Genomic DNA, 21,252 nt, shown 5'->3' with positions numbered 1-21,252 from the left:
TAGATTAGTCTGACCAAATTGCTTTCCTCTTCTCCAGGGGACACTCAGACACACCTCACAAACCTCCCATTACGAAAAAAAGTCTGCATCATTGATACATTTCTGCAATTTGAATAAGCCTTTTTTTTTTCAAGCAGAGCCTTCCGTTGCAAAGAAAAGTACAGACTTCCACAAGTCCAAAATCTTTTAAAATAAAGTATTTTTATTGATAGAAGCAAAATGGAAAAAAAACCATCCATAAATGCAGACAATTCAAAAATAGATAGTGATAATTTCTACTTTCACTTTTCTGGTATTTTGCATAAGATTGCAGCCAAAGGCTAAGATTATTTCAATGAAAGATGTGAAATGTTGTAAACTTTACTTATTAATTGACACAAGGCAGCCTGTATGAGCTGCAGCAGAGCAAAAGGGAGAAGGGACAAAGTAGATCTGTTTGGAAAATGTAGACAACTCACTTTTTATAATATATTGAATAAAGCAGTCTAAATCCAATAGAGAATTAAAAATATGTAATGGGTTAATTTGCCTACATTATTCAATTTTGATAACTCTTTGATGCTCAGCTCTAAGAACTAGAAACATTTTCCCCTATTTCCAACTGCAAACACTCAGGTAGCTGAATCTCCTATCTCATACAGATATCCAACTTCTTGCTTTGGTTTGGCACACGTTCCAATTCCTATAACAGCCCTCAATTGCTCATAGGAACATTTTCTGGTTTCAGCAGTAGTTGAATGTAGACCAGGCACCGTGGAGGAGATTATCCAAATTCTGCCTCTGCTGCTGTGTAGAGTTGTGAATGAGAACTAAGATTGCTTCTCATTCTGGCTTCTGCTGTAGCTCGAAACGGATCCCCTGCAAATTCTGCCTCTTCATCCCAAAGGAATCCCGATCTGCCCTCTCTTAAAGTGAACGTGTTCGGCAAAAGTAAAAGACACCACCGATGATGATTGCACCCAATACTAACATTGTTATCACCGGAGCTATAACCCAGTTGCGAGACTTCCCTGAAATAGAACATAAGAGATGGCTTGGACTTTGTTATAAAAGAGCTTGCCAACTTTCTAAAAGTGTGTAATTGCACTTTGCTATTTTGTTGATATTTCTCTAACCAATTCAACCAAAACCCCATTTCATTCTTTGACTGAGGAAACCACAGAGTTGGTGAGATTGCTATCTCCAAGCTCTGTGGTAATATTTCTCCTGCTCCTCTTCAGTATTATCACACACACGCACACACAGACACATCCATTGTCCCCACCATCTATCAATTTGCAAGTCAAATGTTTAGTTGAAAATATTAAATGTGGATATAAATAAAAAAAGGAAAAATGTGCAAATCTGAAAATAAAAACATTCATCTTACCTTCAAAGACGATGTCAATCTGTGCTGAATTCTTGCCATAAATATTATGTATTAGGCAACGGTAAGTCCCATTGTGAAACTCCTTTGCTGAATTAATTGTTACAGTCCTGTTGCTATTTGAGAATTCCACATTAACTTTGGAGGGAAGTTCCCAGGAATATTCTGGATTGGGTTTTCCTGTAGCATTACATGTCACCACAATTTTTGCATCCACTTTATAAGTTACATGAGTAGCCGATATGCTGACATTATAAGGGCTAGCTGCAAAAAGAAATGAACAAGGTGAGTCCTGTCTAACATTTCATGTAGAGCATTGATTGACAGCCCAGAAATGCAAACAAGCAAGACTGGTCCATTTCTCTGTCCGCTCTTCAGGCACCACTTTCCTATCAGGTATTTTGTGTTATTTTCTGTTCTGTTAACAAGGATTTGTCATTAAAAAATCTGGGGAATGAACACTACACTGTTTAGTAAAGGGCATATACTATAGATGCAAAGAATAGCTGAGAGCACTAAACATTTATTTACATTCACTGCGAAATATCCCATATGCTCACAATATGCTTCTCTCTCAGCATGTCGTGAACCAATCATGTCATTGTGTTGTTCCAAGATCAGTCCATGAAGCACATTACGATAGATAGCCTCTGAACAATGAAACATGGGCTGCTAGAGGAGGTATTTTTATAATGAAAGTAGTAGAGGAAAAGGAACACTAGCCAGACTTCAATACTAATAATGTTCCTCCTGCTATGGATCTTTGGATAGTGAGAATCCCAAGTTCATAAAAAATAATTGTTACACTTGAAAAACAACTCTAGTAATAAATGACAGGCCAGAAGATTTATGCAGTATAGCACTATTATTACCCAGTCGTTAGGGAAGGCAAGGTGTACTAGAACGTATCCAAAGCAAAACATTTGGGTGTGATCCTAAGAGCATTGGACAAAAGAACCAATAGTTTTGACATAAAGTGCAAGCATGGACAAACTATAAAGCTGGCTTCATGTTCTCTGGGCCAAATTATACGAGTCAAGCGGAAGAGAAGATCTCAGCCTGCTACATCCTATTCTCACTTGACTGTTGAACTCCAGGAATTAAACCAAGAGGTTTCCCTGCAGCTAAGCCTCCCCAGCAAGTCAACTATGGCAAGGATGGCAAGTATTATCCAGTGTAAATAATGTGGCAAGAGCATCTTTGCCCTGAGGATACATTGTCATATGTCCATGTAGAGGATACATGTCCATGTATAGTTAAAGAGTTTCTACAGAAACCTGTGGTGCTTCTGAAATCTTCACACTCATTTATCTGGTCACCAGTGGGACAAAAATTATTTTCCTGCCACAAGAGGGAAATAGACTTCACCGTTCTTTGTGAGAAAGAAGGGAAATAAAGGTGGGTTTGATGTGACTGCTTAAATGCTGCTCTCGCTATCAAGGACAAGCCCTAGATTTTCCAAGCTAGAACAAATTGCCAAAGAGAAACAAGACATCTAATAACAAATACTGTAACTACCCCTAACCTGAAGGGGAAAAAAATAGTTAACCTGCCATGCAATAAATGCAACTTACCCACAACCTTCAGAGTTTGATTTGCATTTTTTCTCAGCACTTGTGAACCCAACAGAAGGTTGGCCTGACAGAGGATCTCAGCCCCGTCATCATGCTCTAAATTAGGCACAAAATTATACTCCACAGATGGTTTTCCATGGCTGCTGTTCAGAATTTTACCATCTCTGCTCAGAGAAATGTTGCTGTGAGATGGGATGGAGCCCCTCACCTTCAGGCTAGAAATGTTGCACACGATTTTTTCCAAGTGATCATTCAGAACTTCAGAAACTGGATATATAACTGGAGTAGAGAATTCTAGATTTGGAATGACAAAAGATAGCGATGACCAGTAGTTGGAAAGATAAGTTAGCACTTCAAAGAGCTAAGCAATCTTGGCCTCCTGGAGGTAGTAAAACCATTAAGAATTATATGTTGTTGTTATTATTAACATGTTGTTTCCAGACATTGTAAAAGCCTAGCACTGATGATATTATGGTACCTAGTTAGGTTAATAAAATGTCTACAAGAAAACAATCAAGCTCAGAGAGCACCAAGGACCCCTCATTGTAAAAGCCTCCCTAAATTGTCTATGAAAGAGATATGGATGATACACAAAATCTAAAGTGGAGAAACTTATTCAGCCTCCTTAATTAGCACCAAGCATGATCCTTTGATTTATTTCATCAAGGTATTCAGCTCCAATGCATTGCAATAACCAGTGGACTATGCTGCCAGATCACCCGTTTTTCCTTGCACTCTGCAATTGCTCCTCATTGCTCAAAAGACCATATCATATTCTTTCTATAACCCAGATCCCTGAAGGAGGTGATTACCCAGATCCCTGAAATGTCCTTTTGTATCCCTTCCTTACTGCACTATCAAAGGGATGGAATGTTGGTTTGGTACCAACATTTAAAGGCAATTTTTAATTTTTCCTTTCCCTTAATGAATGGGCATGAAAGAGAAGAGAGATACTATAGTGCTGTATTTAATAGGGATTTCCCCTCCAAACTAATCTCATATTTTCTTGGACCGAGCTCGCTTTCTTCCCTGCGGTCCCTTGGCATGTCATTCAGGGCCAACATGTGACTACTCATAGAAATAAGTTTAACCACTTCTGCCATAAGCCATCTCAGCTAATGTCAGCCTTTCCAGGTTATGAACCAGGAAACAAATTCCATAAAATGACTAGAACTCAATTTTATTGAGGTGGGCTACATAAATCTTGCAAATCTGGCTGTTTTCTTCTTTCTCTCCCTCTTATAACCCAGTGAGTCAGAGAGAAGCCAGCTTGAGTCTCTTTCTAACACTACCTCCCTTCCCGGGACTCAAGGAAAGCTGCTGCCCTTTTTTGTTGTTGTGGTCGCTTCTGAATATTTCTCCCAAGCCTATCTCCATGACTCTCTATGGCTACTAGAATATCAGTGTATGAATGGTAAAAAGAAAGGTAGCATTTTCCATATTAGAACACAATCACATACTCCTCAATTACATATGACATCTTGAATTTGGTGCAAGGAAAAACAGGCTGTACAGAGGAGATGCTTTGTGGTGTGTAAAACTGAAAAGTAACACTGACAGCTGAACATGAGAATTAAAAATGGAAGGGAAGGGCATATTAACCTTTTGGTGGACATTTTTGTGTATCTTCCAACAGTGCGAGATAAAAAGTGGATCATTTTGTTGTGGTAGTTCTATTGTTTCGGGAGGGTTTTTTTAACTTGTAAGCTTCCCAGAGGATGGGCAGATATGTAAATTTAAATAAATAAATGATCAAGATTCAAGAAGAAGACCTGTCCTCCTATCATATTTTTCCCAGACTGCACCCTGTAAAATTTAACAATTTGCAAAATGATTTATAGAATCACATGTAATCACATGGCTTAGGACCTGGTTATCTACGGGACCGCCTACTACCACCAATAGCCTCCCACCGGCCAGTACGCTCTCATAGAGAGGGACTCCTCCGGGTGCCGTCAGCCAAACAATGTCGGCTGGCGACCCCTAGGGGGAGAGCCTTCTCTGTGGGGGCACCTACCGTCTGGAATGAGCTCCCCGCAGAGATACGGAGGATCCCGGATCTGCGCACCTTCCGCCGCGCTGTGAAGACTCTTTTATTCCATCAAGGAGGCTTGGCCTAATCTCCTCCCTCTTTTAATATATAAATTTTAAATCTGTTCTTAAATTATTGGGGTGTTTTAATTTGTCTGGGCCAAAATGATTTAATTTGATTTTAACTGGTTTTTTAAATTTTTGTATTTATGTATTTTATTGCTTGGCTGTTCACCGCCCTGAGTCCTTCGGGAGTAGGGCGGTATACAAATCAAATAAAACAAAAAACAAAACAAACATGTAATAGGAAATTCTGCTCTTGAATAGGTAGGATGATATGCATAGGTGAGTGTGGGGGGGGGAGGAAGAAAGATTTTAAAAATGTTAATTTTTTTTCTGATGTATCTTGATACTATGACTGGATCAGTTTCATTTATGAGGAGAATTAAATATTTTTCCACACACCATTTAATCGTGACTATGGCAGTTGCACCAAGATTTGACCTGAAGAGTAACATTATTATGAGAAACAAACCATGTTTGTGCATGTAGACTCCCTTAGTCTTGGAACAATGGAAACAATCTGGCCATCATCATGGAGGCCTGAGTTCAGCTACAAGGGTGGGAAGATATGTCCCAGGATGTGGCAATACACTTTTTTGAGCATGCAGACCAGTCCATTTGGGATGCAGACTAGAGGTTGGTTTCAGCAGGTTCTGACCAGTTATGGAGAATTGGTAGCAGAAATTTTGAGTAGTTCAGAGAACTGGTAATAAAAATTCTGACTGGCCCTGCCCCTATCTATTCTCTGCCTCCCAAATCCCAGCTGATCAGGAGGAAATGGGGATTTTGCAGTAACCTTCCCCTGCCACACCCACCAAGCCATGCCATGCCCACCAAGCCACACCCACAGAACCGGCAGTAAAAAAATTTGAAACCCATCACTGATGCAGACAGTATATCACAGGCATTCTCACAATTTGTGACTGTCATGATAGAGGGGGACCTGCTTCTCCACAAAATAGGCACTATCTTACGCCCCCTGTAAAACCACCTCTTTACTAAAAGTTAAAGTGGAAAGTTGCTTCCTCATATCTGCTCTGCTCCCCCAGCATGCTCTTAATCAACCCAGATTATTATTATTATTATTATTATTATTATTATTATTATTATTATTATTATTATTATTATTATTATTATTTTGTGGGGGGCAAGACAGTTGGATCCACTTCTAAATAAAGCACAACAGTGCAACCTTCCTCTATTTTAAATCAGTAATAATGCCATCAGGACTTATGTGGAGCCTGTAGATGCTTCTTCTTGGAAATAAGGATACTGCCAGAAGCTGCTGCTTTCCTCTGGAGTTTCCAGTTTCCTGTTTCCTTATGCAATAGGGAGGACAATTCAATATAGACAAGTTTGTTGCCATGGGTGTGGTGATCCTATGAACTGGATGATGGGTTTATATTAATCAGGATTAATAGCTTATTCCCAGTTAGGGGAAGAGGAAGCGGAAATGGAAGGGTTGTGATTATTTATCTGAAATAACTGATTAATTTTTGGCTTGATGCCTAGTGATACATATAAGTTAAATGTAGAATAAAATATAGGTTGGTACAAGAGATATCCATCAGGGACCTTTTTCCTGGTATTAATTGCAGGGATGGGAAATTGCATTGTCTAAGATCTAATATCCCTGTTTTTGGAACAATGTGTTCTGCTTGTGTCTGAGTTAGAAAACTAAGGTAGCAAATTCATTTCAGATTATGATTCAAATTCCAAATATACACGTGTGCATTGTTATGGTTATATTTTTATAAGAAACAACCTCACAGAGAGGTAAAATGTATGCTTATATGGTTCATGCTACCTTGGTTTAAATTCATCTTTTCTGAATAGCTTACAAAACCAACCTAAAAAGAAGATAAACTGATTCTTGTTTCATTTCCAAGACATATAAATGCTTACTGAATACAATCTTGAACTGGGACAAGCAAAATGCTGAATATGTATGATAATCAAACCCTGCATTCAGGTTACATCACATACCATGCCAAAAAGAAAAAAGAAAGAAAGAGCTAGGAAAAATTAGTTTTAGATCTATTGGAGGTAGAGAAAAATCATATTTCTATTATGTATACCAATAAAGGTAAAGGTAAAGGTTCCCCCGCACATGTGTGCTAGTCGTTTCTGGCTTTAGGGGCGATGCTCATCTCTACTTCTAAGTCAAAGAGCCATCTCCATGGTCATGTAGCCAGCATGACTCAACGTTGAAGGCGCACTGAGCACTGTTACCTTCCCACCAAAGTGGTCCCTATTTTTCTACTTGCATTTTTTACGTGGTTTCGAACTGCTAGGTTGACAGAAGCTGGGACAAGTAACGGGAGCTCACCCCGTTACGCGGCACTAGGGATTCAAACCACTGAACTGCTGACCTTCTGATCAACAAGGTCAGTGTCTTAGCCACTGAACCACCACATCCCCTCATATACCAATAAACCTACTTTAATACTACAACAGAAGTAGAAAATTAAATTGCTGTATAATCAAGCAGAAAGGCGTTAAAACTGTGTTTTGATGGTTGGCCTGGGGCCCTGATAGGGGCACTCTATGTTGGAGCTGGCTGGTGGACTAACAGAAAAGATGGTATTACCATATCAAACTTGCCTTTTAATATTTTAATATTTATAATTTTAATTGTAAGCTGCCCAGAGTCACTTTGCAGAGAGAGATGGATGACATGTTTAATTCAATAAAGAAATTGCAATATATTTTTCCCTCATCTTTTGACTTTTTTTGTTTCATGACAGCATCTTAACAGTCATTTGGATTGGGGATGTGAGAGCACATCTGGAGAGTATGAAGCTGTTATAGGAAAGTCCTAGGGAAGTAGGAAGCACGAGAAATTCTAAGTAATTCTGCCCTCATTGGGGGAGAAGTATGTTCAAATAGAGAGAGGCTTTGGTATATTTTCAGTTTCTGTTGGAATTTTCCTAATTGCATAACAGTACTTTTGAAAACTAGCATCCCATGACCTTGTCTACCTTGAAAGCTGATTAAGGTCTTCCCTATAAAGGTCATTCTCCATGTTCTCAACAGACTTTCAAATTTTCCAGTGTGTCCTCCAGCCCAAAAGGGATTCATGATCTTGATGCTAAGCCTTAGAATATAACGGTCAGAAACTCTGGAAATTGTCACCCCCAAATATCTGAAGGTCACTCGGTGGGAACGGCATGGCCTTTGAAGTGTCAGTTTACACCTAGAGCAGAAGTACAATGGATCACCAGAAAGGCAGAAGCCAATATTGCAAGAAATATCCATCTGGTTCAGTTCCAAGCCGGGAGAATGACACTGGAAACATGGAGGTTGATTGGAAAGATGGTTTAATGATGAAGCAAAAGCACATGGATGATTCTGGTGCAGCTAACCACATAGAGTTGAAAGTGAGAGGTATTTATACCTTCTCTTGGGCTTTGAACTTGAGCTTCCTGTTCCTGTTCAACAACATGTATTCTATTGGCTGTTGTCAGACTCCCATGGGGCCATGTAAGGGTCAAATTTGTCTGAGCTAAGCTTGATTGAAGTTTGCTGGGTAATGCAATGTCCTTAGGAGGTTGTGCAATGTAGTGAGCTCTGCTGCTAGATGCTAGTGGGTTAATCCTATTATGTCCTGAAGGGTCATGTCTTAATCCCATCATCCTGGAGCTGATTTGTTTTGTAGATAGGCTGGCCCAATCTGTCTCAATGGGCACAAAATATCTGCTGGGAGCAGGGAGCTGGGGCTCTGAGTTTCTGTCCCCCTTAAGATTTCTATTTGTCTTTTAGGGGAAATGTTTTATCCTGCTTTTAAAAAAAATATTTCTCAAAATATTTCATTCTTCAAGGAGGGGGGTGGGTGCTAACTTTCTGCACCAGGTTGGACCCTGCAGACTCCCACATCAAATTCTTTTGAGGCCTGGAAAAAGCTCTAAAGCTGATCATAAACCAGTCTCAATTATTTGTCTTGCAATGTTGCCTCCTTTCTGAGTTCCACTGACAACATTAGACACCATTCAAAGACAGGGCCACGCTAGTTTGTCACTGTTTTATAGTTGGTGGGGGGAAAATAAGCATAGTGCTTCTACAGATTTTTTTTCTAGAAACCAAATATGACCCAAGTCTTACAATACCTTTTAGTTCCAATTGTTGGAATGTTTATGGTAAACAGAATATATAAATACTTACCGTAAATATAAATTACTTTCCTGGTGTAGGTTTGATTAAAGTCTCCATAATTAACTAAGCATGAGAGTGGAAGTGCCCATTCAGTCACACTGGTTATGTACAGATTAATCCAACCATCTCCCTTCTTGAGCACGAATGGAAGAGCCACTTCCCATCTCAGTTCAGTATAGTTGCTACACGAAACTGTGCACGTCAAATTCAAAGAAGCCCCAAACATCACAGCATTTACTTTGGGATGTATACTGACTTCACATGAGTGCACTAGAAAAACAAGAACAGGATGCAAAGAAAAGGTTACAAAAAGATCTGCAGTCCTAAAAGTATGTGTAGCATGGTTCTGAAAAAATATTTTGATGAAAATTAAACAAGCATTCTGCCCTACAGGTAGTCCTCACTTACCTTGTTCAAGGAGGAGGAGGAGGAGAATGACAACAACAACAACAACAGCAACAACAACAACAACAATTTTAGTAGTATTTATTTTTGGGTTGAGGATCCCTTCTCCTTCGTTCTTTTACACATTCCAAGCAGTTGTATCAGCTTGGTTTTTTTTCAATTTTCTTTCAGTGGAAAAAGCTTGGATGCCCTGCTTTTTCATTTCCTGTGCTCTAGGTAGGACTATAGATGAGAGACATTTGTACAGAGAAGACAGTTTCAGCTGACTTGGTAAATTGCATGGAGGGGAAATGTTATAGGCTTGAAATACTTCCAAGACATTTGAAAAAACACAAAGCAGCTATTTTGCATGGAAAACAACTGTGTCAAATGGGGAAAAAATTCAGATCTTTCATGTAAATACTGAAACACAATTCAGACAACAACAAAATGTTACAAAGCTTAAATTTGGAGTTTCCATTGGCAAAAAAGACGATCACTGATGCAGTGTGTCAGAAAACTCACAGATATAGATAAATATTTCCTGGAAAGTCATTTAGTTGAGATTGCAATGATAATTCCACAAGAGCTGAAAGTTGCTTTTGTCATTTAATATCTATTTTACATCCTCAGTGATTGTTGATATTACATGCCTGTAACACTGATATTTTAATTTATAAGGACATTTTAAATAATTGAATTTGGATAAACTTGTAATGCATTTTCCACATCAAAACCAAGAAAACGCTATAAAGTATAAAATTGCTGCTTGTGCATCTTTATTTGATTTATGATATGCTAGAATTTAGAGAATTCAATGTTCTTCCAAAGTCTAGTGTGGATTTCAGAATGAGTGTCTATCATAGTGATAGTCCAGATAGAAGCACACCCAAAACTAGCTCTAGCTTTATTGCAAAGTTACATTAACAGAAACTTGCAAATCTGAAAGTACATCTCCCCCACTCATCTATACAGTCCAAGAAACTAGAGAGGATTTTTTTTCTGAGACATTTGCCATGTCCCCTTTCCTTCTATGACTTTATCTACCTCTTATCTGACTGTTGCCTAGTCTGCAGGTCTTCCTCCTGTCTCCCAAAGTCATTCCCCCAAACCATTACTACACCCCACCCTGTAACCTTTTCTTACAATGCCACATTACCTCCCCTACCACCCAGCCACTCTCTATGTTCCCACTAACATTTTGTGCTGGCCTGATATGACAGTATTTTTAACAATCCTAATCAGAGGTTTGCCTAGCTATTGTGTTTGTGTTACTGTATTAGTGAGAAAGTGGTTTTCTGCTTCTGAATCCTCCCCAGAATAGTTGGGAAGCCAACACAGACAGAAAAGAAGATGCTCTTCTATCCACCTGGTATTCCCTAAAAGGGAGACAGAGGCAGGCTTTGCAATATTAAGACCAAATGAATAAGCACAGGTGGAGGGAAAATATTGGAGGCTGAAGAATGGAGAAGAGCCACCCTATAGTAGTAAAGATTGGTTACCCATCCAAAATATTTTGCTTTTTACTAAGATCTGCCCAAGCCAATATGCCTTCTGAAGGAATGGACAACAGGGCACCCTCCATCCTTTCTATATATAAAAGTCCATTGGTTTGCAAGTTGAATTCAATATAGATACTAAACAACATTGCTCATAGCACCTAGACCAAAGGGCAGTCCTCCAACTGAGTAGCAATGGGCTGTGGCTTCCTCCCCAGTTTCAACTGTTGGAGGACTAAGGGGTACCCTGCAGGCTGCACTGCCCCAAGCTCCAACCTCCTCCTCTTTACCTTTGCTTATCCATTAGCCAAAGTCACCACCTTACTCTGATTAATAGCATCACTATGTTCTAGTCATGTGATTATAAATAATCAGAGAGTAACCATTGAGTTACCAGTGACCTCTCTTTCAAAAGGAAGGTAAGTCTGAAACAATTCTGTGCAGAGAAGTGCATGATTGAAAAGACAGAGTGATAGTCTTTCATTCCCCTCCTGGCCAGTTATATGGAACCATTGGTTTTCCATTTTGTCCATGGTGAACTACAGCCCCATTAAAAGCAGAAGTGATCGGTGATGGTCTGTTTGCCAACATTTATTTCACAGAGTGGAATAGGCCAAGACAAAGAGGAAGCAACTTGCCTGAACAGGTCCAAGGGCAAGATTCCAAGACAAAGAAATAGTTTCCCATCAGTTCAACTCCATAAAAACTCCTTTACTGTGACATTGGTCGCATTCCTGCTTTACACTTGTTTGTAACATGCCAAGAAATAATGCACACTTTAAAATCACACATCACTTTCCCTTGGAATAGAACTGCCTTCCTGCCATTGTTGAACTGAGCCAGACCCACTGAAAAATGACAAACAAAATTCTGCAGTGGAATTCTTGGCAATGAATGCTAAGTTGGCTTCCCCATACAACTCTGTTCTGAGAGCGCACCATGCTGCTGGCCATTCATGTGCTTTGCCAAGGGTAAGCATCTGTCTGCACCTGGGTAGTTGGCACACAGAGACAGTTTTTACCACCTTATAAGCTAGATCAGTGGCAACTTTAAAAGGTTTGAACTTCAACTCTGAGGAATCTTGGGAGTTGAGGTACATGCCTCTAAAAGTTGCCAAAGTTGAGAAACACAGGGCTAGATATTTACCCCCTGAAGCAGTTACAACTCCATATTGGTTCTGGACAGCACTGATACAGTGATAGAGGCAGGAGGGAGTGAATAAATTAATACCCAAAAAAAGGCGCTTTTCAAAATGCAACTGGACTTCCTTGATTTTTTTTCCTTGAAAATATTTCGCTTCTCATCCAAGAAGCTTCTTGAATAAGAAGTGAAATATTTTCAAACAAAAAACCCAAGAAAGTCCAGTTGCCTTTTGAAAATCGCCTTTGGGATAACCATGACCGGAATGATTGAGAATCTCCATAGGAATGAAGAAATTAATGCTGTAGTAAAATGTCATTAGAATTCATTTGAGATTGTTTAGTATGATTCATTGAATACATTAATAAACCAAAGAATAAGTGCCAAATTAGAAATAACAGATGAGATGGGGGCACAAGATAACTTCCTAGTATTTTGTAAGGGGTAATAGTGAGATCTGGATTTGATAAGAACAAAATGAAGACACTTAATGTTGTGTTTTTAAATTTTTAAAAAGAGCAAGAGAGAGAGAAAAGGCATCCCTCAGTCATGAGATCATTGTTTCAAAATCAAGAATTAACTTGTCCTGCATTGTGAGGGTCCAGCTAAAGGACAGAGTTTCATTCCAGTGAGGCAGACAGAGAACTAATTATTGAAATACTTTTTTCCATCTTTCCTCAGATTCCCTCTTCCAGATACAAGCTGCACTTTCCAAATTCTCAGCCTATTCCATTTGCTGAGTTGACAGTCTCCATCATCCTTGAGTCAACCGGAAATTGCATCAGCATGACGTATGCTGTCTCACTTTCCAGCCATTACCAGCTACCCAGTAATGGGTGACAAAGAATAATAATTTGTAGACACTTTAAGACAGACTATGGTGTCAGAATTAGGAGGGGAAGTGCTACCAGTGCTTATGGGTCTCACCCATGGACTGTGTGAAAAAAGAAAGGAACATCATGATGTTAGGGTAGAAAAAAGTGCAGTCGTGGCATTTATATACTATGAATAGGCAGAATTAAAGAAAGGTCAGTTGGTTGCATCCTTGCCTGAGAGCTTTTACTCCCTCTCAACTGAAAAAGAACGGATGAATCAGGGTTGACAAACAATTTGAGCAATATGGGGGAAGGAAAAAAACTGCTTAATATTCTTCAGCATCTCTGCCTTCCATTAAAGGTAAATAAGCTGACACATGGACCCAGATAGTAGCAGAGATTTCTAAAGGGATTTAGGCAAACCAAAATTAGATCTATTCAGCAGTGCCTGGTAATTCACAGGGTTATTTGTTGTAGGGAAAATAGGAGGAAGAAGCATTAGGTACATTCACCATGAGTTGCATATGAAAATAATAAAGATGGGGTACAAATAAAATAAGAAAAATAATTAAGAATGGTCTGCTGCTTTTAAGAGTACTCCTACACAAGAATGATGCCAATTTGAAGGCAGCTTTATTTTATTTGGGATCATCAGCACTGATCTGAATGGTAGGAACAATACCACTAAAACAAACAAAAATTGCAAGCTTGTGCATAGATTGTTTCTACATGTAAGGTTCTACATTTAGGCAAGAAAAAACAAATGCACAGGTATAGAATAGGTGGTACCTGGCTCAATAGCATTAACTGCCAGAGGGATCTAGGAGTCCTAGTAGACTATCATTTAAATATGAGCCAGCAGTGTGCTGCAGCTGTCAAAAAAACTCCCCCAAGGCTGACCTTGGTTGCATTAACAGAGGGATAGTATCAAGATCACGAGATGTGTTCATACCACTTTATAAAGCCTTGGTAAGACCACACTTGAAATACTGCATCCAGTTTTGATTGCCACAATGTAAAAAAGATGTTGAGACCAGGGGTGGGTTCTAAATTTTTTCACTACCGGTTCTGTAGGCGTGGCTTATTTTGTGGGTGTGGCTTGGAGGTCATGTGACTAGGTGGGCGTGGCTAGCTGGTCAGAGTCATTTCTGGAAGGTCCTCGCACTTACAACCAGTCCTCGCACTTACGACCTGACTCATTTGTTTGCTTTTAACACTGATCAGCTGTAGGACGGCCCTTTGAAGCCCCACGGCAAGAGTTTAAACAGTTTTTTTCCCTCTAGTCATCAGCTGGGACTCAGGAGGCAGCAATAGATTGGGTGTGGGACCAAATAAAAGGTAAGAATAACGTGGGGGGGTGGGGGGGAGGGCAGGGGGGAGAACTGGTTTGGTGACATCATATCGTCACCGTTACCGTCTCGGCCGAACCGGACTGAACCGGGAGGAGCCCACCACTGGTTGAGACTCTAAAAAGAGTGCAAAGAAAAACAACAAAGATGATTAGAGGACTGGAGGCTAGAATATATAAAGAACAGTTGCTGGAATGGGTATGTCTAGTTTAATGAAAAGAAGGACTAAGGTGACATGATAGCAATCTTCCAATATCAGAGGGGCTGCCACAAAGAAGAGGGAGTCCACTGATTCTCCAAAGCACCTGAAGGCAGGACAAAAAGCTATGGATGGAAACTAATTAAGGAGAGAAGCAACCTAGAACATAAGGGAAATTTCCTGACAGTTAGAACAATTAATCAATGGAATGACTTGCCTTCAAAAATTATGAATGCTCCAACACTGGAAGTTTTAAAGAAGAGATTAGACAACCATTTGTCTGAAATGGTATAGGGTTTCCTGTCTGAGCAGAGGGTTGGACTAAAACAGGGGTATCAAACTGTCAGCCCGCAGGCCGGATGCATCACACACCTCCACAAAGGCAAAAAACACTGGGATACATCATGATACATCACATGACACGATCAAGTTTGACACCTGTGGACTGGAAGACCTCCTAGGACCCTTTTAGCTCTATTATTTTGTTATTCTGTTTCTCCATCTGCAGGTGCTCCTTCCCCTCCTTAGCTAGCTAGCAGGCTTTAGGTCTTCCGAGGAAGAAAGGGCATTGCCCTTTTAATTTCTCCCATATAAACTGCTCAATTAGATTGAATTTAGTTTTATTCTATACTATTGTGTCAGTGGCATTGGCATCCTTCAGTCTCAAGAGACTATGGTATTGTGCTCTGGAAAGAGGTCCTAAAACAGCATCTAGTGTGACTAAAAAGGCCAATTCAAGAGTGGCAATCCCTTCCACACTGAGGGCAAATACATTCTGTCCCCTGCCCAGCCCAGATTTTGCTGGTTCCGGGACTGCCTCTTTGCCTCAGCCTGCCGAACAAGTGTGTCTTCGAATTGGAGAAGGCCATGCTGCATCTTTAGCTTCCAAGCTGAACGATCGGAGGTCAAGGTTTCCCAGTTGTTAATGTCCATTCCCAGGCCTTTAGGTCCCTCTTGCAGATATCCTTATATCGCAGCTGTGGTCTCCCTCTATTGTGTCAGTACTGGGTTTCAAAACCCGTTGCTACTGGTTCGCTCAAGGGCATGTGCAGAAGCATCCGGGCAGGTGGGCGGAGCCTCCCACTGCCGCTGCTACCGGTTTGCCTGATCCGGGGCGAACCAGTAGCAACCCACCACTGTATTGTGTTGTGCTTTAATAATGCTCAGCTGATTGTTTTTTAATATTCTATGAACATGGAATAATAATATAGCCTTCATTAATAACACCTAAACCAGAGTCTTGTTTTGTGAATATGCTGAACAAAATATTATGTTTACTGAAAAAGAGGCCCTGAATCAAACCAACCTTGAATCAGGCTAATTGCAGACTAGAAAGGATTATTTGGCATGATCTTTTCAAACAGATCACTTTAAATCAGGGGTGTCAAACTCAAGGCCCAGGGGCTGGATCTGGCCTGCGGGATGCTTAGATCTCGTCCATGGGGCCACCCTGAAAACAGCAAAGGATCAGCCTGTGGTGCCTCTGCCAGTGAAAACAGAGCCCAGGAGGTCTGCGGGCAGCCCTCCCAAGCTCCGTTTTCATTGGCAGCAGGTTGCAGGAGGCCATTGCAGCCAAAAACGGAGCTTGGGAGCCCGTTTTCACTGGCAGAGCGATAGGCCACCACAGGCACCCCCAACACGAGTGACATTGAGCTGGCCACGTCCACCCTGGCCACGCCCCCACCCACCCCCGAAGTCAAACACAACCCTGATGCGGCCCTCAATGAAATTGAGTTTGACACCCCTGCTTTAAATGGACATGAAGGTCTTGCAGAGCCCATGGTTTAAATCTACATAATTTATTTTTATTTATGCATCTAAATTCTATCTATGTGGTCATTAAGAGTTGACAATGACTTGATGGCAGATAATTAATTTTATGTATTTATTTATTTATTCATCAATTAAATTCCTATAGCTGCTCATCTCACTGAAGGCAGCTCTGGATAGAGCAGAACAATAGAGTAAAAACAGCACATATAAAAAGAGCAAACACAGATAAAAGTAGTAAATATCAAAACATACAAAAAGGCCAATTTGAAATCATATAAACAAATAATTTAATGTTTTACTTTGGGAATTAATTAAAATAGTGCCAGTTTTAATTGCTATCACCTTGGATGTAACCAGTGGATAATGAGAATTCAAAAATAGCAGCTGCTCAATGAAATTTGAGCATTGAAAATACAAGGGACTTGGAACCTCAACTGCAGGAGGGGATGCTCCTCATTCCCTTATTTATTCTTATTTAGAATGCTTGTACTAAATATCCTTACATGGTATTGTGTATTCAATATATTTTTTTTCCTGATTTGGATTAATACTGTATGCTTTTTTTCGGATTTATGAATTATGCATTGTTTTCTGATTTACTATATAGTAAGTCTGAATTGTTTTAGTCAATTATAGCTAAAGTCCTCTGTAGATTGACTCCAGGTTACTCTCAAATGCCTTTTGCCCAGTCTATGTGATCAAACAGGGACAAGTTGCTGACCAATTGCAATTGTTTGCTTGGCTGTTGCTACTGAGCTGCTTTTCTTCTATTCTCTCTGTGTTAAAATGCAAATATTTTATTTTTGCCCTGCAAACCATCCGGAATCTTAGAGTCTGGGCAGTATATAAATCTTTGTAAGTAAATAAATAAGAACAAAGATTTATTAGAAATGCATCCTGTCTTTAACTCAGGTGCACAAGGTAGTGTATATAATCTATTTTTCCTCCCCCCCCCAACAACACCCTTGGGAACAGAAGTATCCTAAAGATGTACATATTGTACATTCAACATCATGACACATGTAGAAAAGTAGCAGAATTTGTACTGCAAAGGAGGCATAACTACATTTGTCATTCACCCTTCCTTGACCATTGCTCGGGATGTAGGCTTTGATGAGAGAACTTGACTGTTCGAACATTATCTGACAAGCTTCCATGGCTAAGGGTGGACTTGTACCAACTTACGTATCCCCAGTCCTAGGCAACATAGAGTGGACAATAATTATTTGTCCCTTGTTCTCAGCAATGCAAGGATGGTAGGCTTCAAAACAATTACAGAAGTCTTCAAACTGTCATGAGGAAATGGAAAAGATGGCTATTTGGTTGCTGCTGCAGATATATGACCATATCTGCAAGATACCATAACAAATTACTTGCCCTTGACATAGACAGGAAAGGTTTGAATTTCATGAAGTGTGATATGATAGTGTTAATAATTAGTAGTATTTTTTACTAACAGGACACAATCCACTAGGAGACAATATTTCCTGGTATTACTATATCCTCTTTTAAACAAATGGAAACTGTACTTTCTTTCAGTAAGTCTTACATAGAGTAGTGCAGTCCATCTTTGTATTCAGAAGTTGCTGAGAAGTAACGTTGTTTGGATTTTCTTATTGCCTCAACTTGCACCTGATGACCCATGAGCATGCTCTGGAGATCGCCTTTTCCTGCTGTGTCTTCCTGAGTTTGCCTTCAGCTCATGCCCTACCCAAACCCAAGCCAACCTTACAGTCCCCTCAGCTGTTAGTATTCTTGGGCATTGTCCTCCAGGGTTATTTGGCGTGGGCAGTAGGAGAATCCAATTCTTTCAAATCAGGGTTTCTCTTTATCTACCAGATCTGTGAGCCAATCCTGGCTTAAAGACATATATTGGCCTAAATAGCAGGTGACCAATGATGGCAGCAGCAATGCACTAATTATAGCCTGAGAGGAGGCTCTCTTGCTGCAGCTTCATGATACAATTCTCCCCTTGCCTGTCAGCTTTTGAACCCAGGCAATACTAGGTGTTAAAATACTAGGTGTCTTATCAGCTGATAGGAAGTACAAAATAGTTATGTCATCAGTCAGAAGGTAGATTTTTCTCAGCACTGCACAAGCCATCCCCTTGATCCTTTAAACTGTGACTTGGATTACTTCACATGGGTTTAAGGCTCTTTCAGAGGAGTGCTAAACTCATGTTTTAAAATAGCCTACTTTAAGAGATGACAAATGCATGGGAGGTTGCAAGGTGCACCAGGAATTCTGTAGCATCACACAAGCTCTCCCATGTGCCTGTCAACTGTTACATATAAAGTGTGGAAGGAGGAAGACTGGACTACACTATGTCACCCTCATGTACCTGTCAGCAATTAGTAGCTAATAGTTGTCAGTGGCATGGGGGGTACATGTCCCTCCAAATGCATTTCACAATCCACGTTGTTCAGAAGAGTGATGTATTTTTTCCTGCTGGGTGGTGATGTTTATCGAGGGAGGCAAAAGGAAATCCACCAAAATCTTTCTTTAATGTTCCCTGCACACAGTATGTGATAATATCACCATACGATAGCATCGTTCCTGTGACAAGACAAGGATCAACAATAAAAACAGCAATTTTTTTGTGTAGTGGAGTTTTCTGCTGGCTAATGGACTAATAATGGACGGCATTTCAGCTGAACCAGGAGAGGAGTCAGAACTGGTGGCGCAGTGGACTAAGTGCTGTTAAAGTAGCACTTAGTTGCCAGCTGCCTGCAATTACTGCAAGTTCAAATCTCACCAGCTCAAGGTTGACTCAGCCTTCCATCCTTCCGAGGTAGGGAAAATGAGGACCCGGACTGTGGGGGCAATAAGCTGACTTTGTATAAAATAGAACACCATTTAGGGGGGGTAAAAGCTCTACTAAGCAGGTATATACAAAAGTATGAAGGCTATTGCTTAACGCATTGGAAGCCACCCTGAGTCTCCGGAGAAGGGCGGCATATAAATCAAACTAATAAATAAATAAATAAATAAATAAATAAATAAATAAATAAATAAATAAATAAATAAACTTAAGGAAAAATGTTGTGATAGATTAGGAAACCTTGAGTTTTGTCCAATCCATTTCATTTTCATATACACACACATTGTGCAACGACACCGAATCCTTATTGACTGAGCTTGAAAAATTTCATCACAGGATAGCATCAGAATCACATATATTAGCAATTGAGTTCCCCCTTCAAATCTGATTTAATGTTCTTATTTCTTGCAATCTAAGGGCAACACTCATTTTTTTTAAAAATGTCTCACCATGTAGCCTATTCTGATATGTGAACCTAGTACACACTTTGCAGATATTATACTATACTTCCCTATATCCCTCATATTTTTCTATACTAATTAAGGCTCCCATGAATTGTAGCTGTATCAGAAATTTCCCCTTCCATAGAAAATGTTATAAAATGTTAAATAGGCTATTGTTAAAAAAAGCTACATTATTTCAGGTAAACCAAAGATTTCCCCCCTTTTTGCTATATATTGTAGTATATTGCCATGACTTTAAGATAACTGCATGCAACTTATCATCGGAGGAAATTCTTTATATATAACATTCACACAAACTAGGATACTCTACTTGACATGCTCTATTTTGCTCTTTCGTTAGTCAGCTTGTAAATTCCACCAGCTACACCAAATGTAAATTCAGTTTGGTGGGGGTGTTTTGGAATATTTAGTACTTACTAGTAGGCACCCAGAAGACGAGAAGGACAGCCATGATCTGAAGCAGAACAGTTGTCATTTTAACCAGCTTGAGGGACCAAAAATTGAAGCACAAAAAAACGCTCACTTAGTCAGATGAACGGAGAGTCAAGCTTGATAAATGGAATAAAAGCAGTACTAAAAAACAGCATGTCATTTCAGGAAATATGTGTTTCCTTTACTCCACCCTCTCACGTGCTTATTTCCCTGAATTTTTTTTTACAAAGGAATCCACAGAAGACAATAGAACTTACAATGCTTAAATAACAGAAAAGGAAGGGGTCCGGACTTAAATGTCACTATCAGGCACCACTCAGAATTAAAAGTTGCATCAAGAGAATTCTGTTAGGTGCCGGTCACACCTGAGGAAGTTATTTAAACTATTGTCTTAAGCAATATTATAATTTCCTTCAGCTGATGGCTTCCTGAATCCTTTAAAACAATAAGAAATCAATTTTATTCAGTTTACAGAGGAAGCTTTTAGGCCTCTGCATCATTGCACATCAAACAGGACTTTTCTAGGAACTGTTACAATGGATGGAATTGTCTATTTTGAGAAATTTAATGCTGATTGATGGCAGAGTAACATTTAAATCTTTAAGAGAAACGTCCTTTGTAGAATAGTCATTTTGAAATGTGATACCTATTCAGTAAAGGAGAGAACACAACTGTATTTACAGGATTGTAAAGGTGGAAAAATAGGCATGTATTAATTCTCAACCCTGTGAGATGAGTCAGGCTGAGAGAGGGAATGAGTGGCCTAAAGTCAGCCAGCTGGTTTTCATGCTTAAGGTAGCACTCCAACTCACAGTCTCCCAGTTTATGGCCATCAAACAAGGGTCCCTAGCCTCTTTAAGGGCTGGTGGACAATTTGAGAACAATTTTGCAATATGCAGCTGGGGAAATTCTCTTTTCAACAAATGGCCACCATACCTAAGCAGATAACAGAATAACAGAGTTGAGAGGGACCTTGGACGTCTTCCAGTCCAATCTTCTGCTCAAGCAGGAAACTCTGTACTATTTCAGATAAATAGCTTTCCAATCTCTTCTTGAAAACCTCCAGTGATGGAGCACCAGGCTGGTCCCTGATTTTGCCTCTTCAGTGGGATCATACCTGGTACTTATATTTGTCCTTTACTGGATAGACAACTTCTAGAATAAATCTTAACCTTCAGCCGCCTTCATTT

General features: G+C 39.8%; 1 protein-coding gene across 1 annotated transcript; it reads right to left on the bottom strand.

The window, feature by feature from the left end:
• Nucleotides 1-559: 559 nt before the first annotated feature.
• Nucleotides 560-20,095, bottom strand: LOC139310936 (uncharacterized). The gene is made up of 5 exons (XM_070935218.1): nucleotides 20,048-20,095; nucleotides 9,196-9,456; nucleotides 2,941-3,234; nucleotides 1,370-1,630; nucleotides 560-1,010 (listed from the first exon to the last, which is right to left on the bottom strand). Exons 1-5 carry the CDS (start codon nucleotides 20,079-20,081, stop codon nucleotides 907-909), a joined length of 954 nt encoding a protein of 317 aa, XP_070791319.1. The 5' UTR covers nucleotides 20,082-20,095; the 3' UTR covers nucleotides 560-906.
• Nucleotides 20,096-21,252: the final 1,157 nt, after the last annotated feature.

Source organism: Pituophis catenifer, unplaced genomic scaffold (assembly GCF_029215685.1).
Source record: "Pituophis catenifer annectens isolate HBS135680 unplaced genomic scaffold, rPitCat1.0.hap2 SCAF_2, whole genome shotgun sequence".
NCBI lineage: Eukaryota > Metazoa > Chordata > Lepidosauria > Squamata > Colubridae > Pituophis > Pituophis catenifer.
This window is presented reverse-complemented; position numbering and strand designations above follow the sequence as displayed.

What these genes read in the sequence shown, in the direction of transcription:
- LOC139310936 (XM_070935218.1), bottom strand. Translation starts at nt 20,081, where the DNA reads ATGGCTGTCCTTCTCGTCTTCTGGGTGCCTACTA. An exon ending in GAAAGTAATTTATATTTACG is followed by an intron (nt 3,235 to 9,195) that starts GTAAGTATTTAT and finishes TTCCAAATCTAG; the next exon opens with AATTCTCTACTCCAGTTATA. An exon ending in GATTGACATCGTCTTTGAAG is followed by an intron (nt 1,011 to 1,369) that starts GTAAGATGAATG and finishes GTTCTATTTCAG; the next exon opens with GGAAGTCTCGCAACTGGGTT.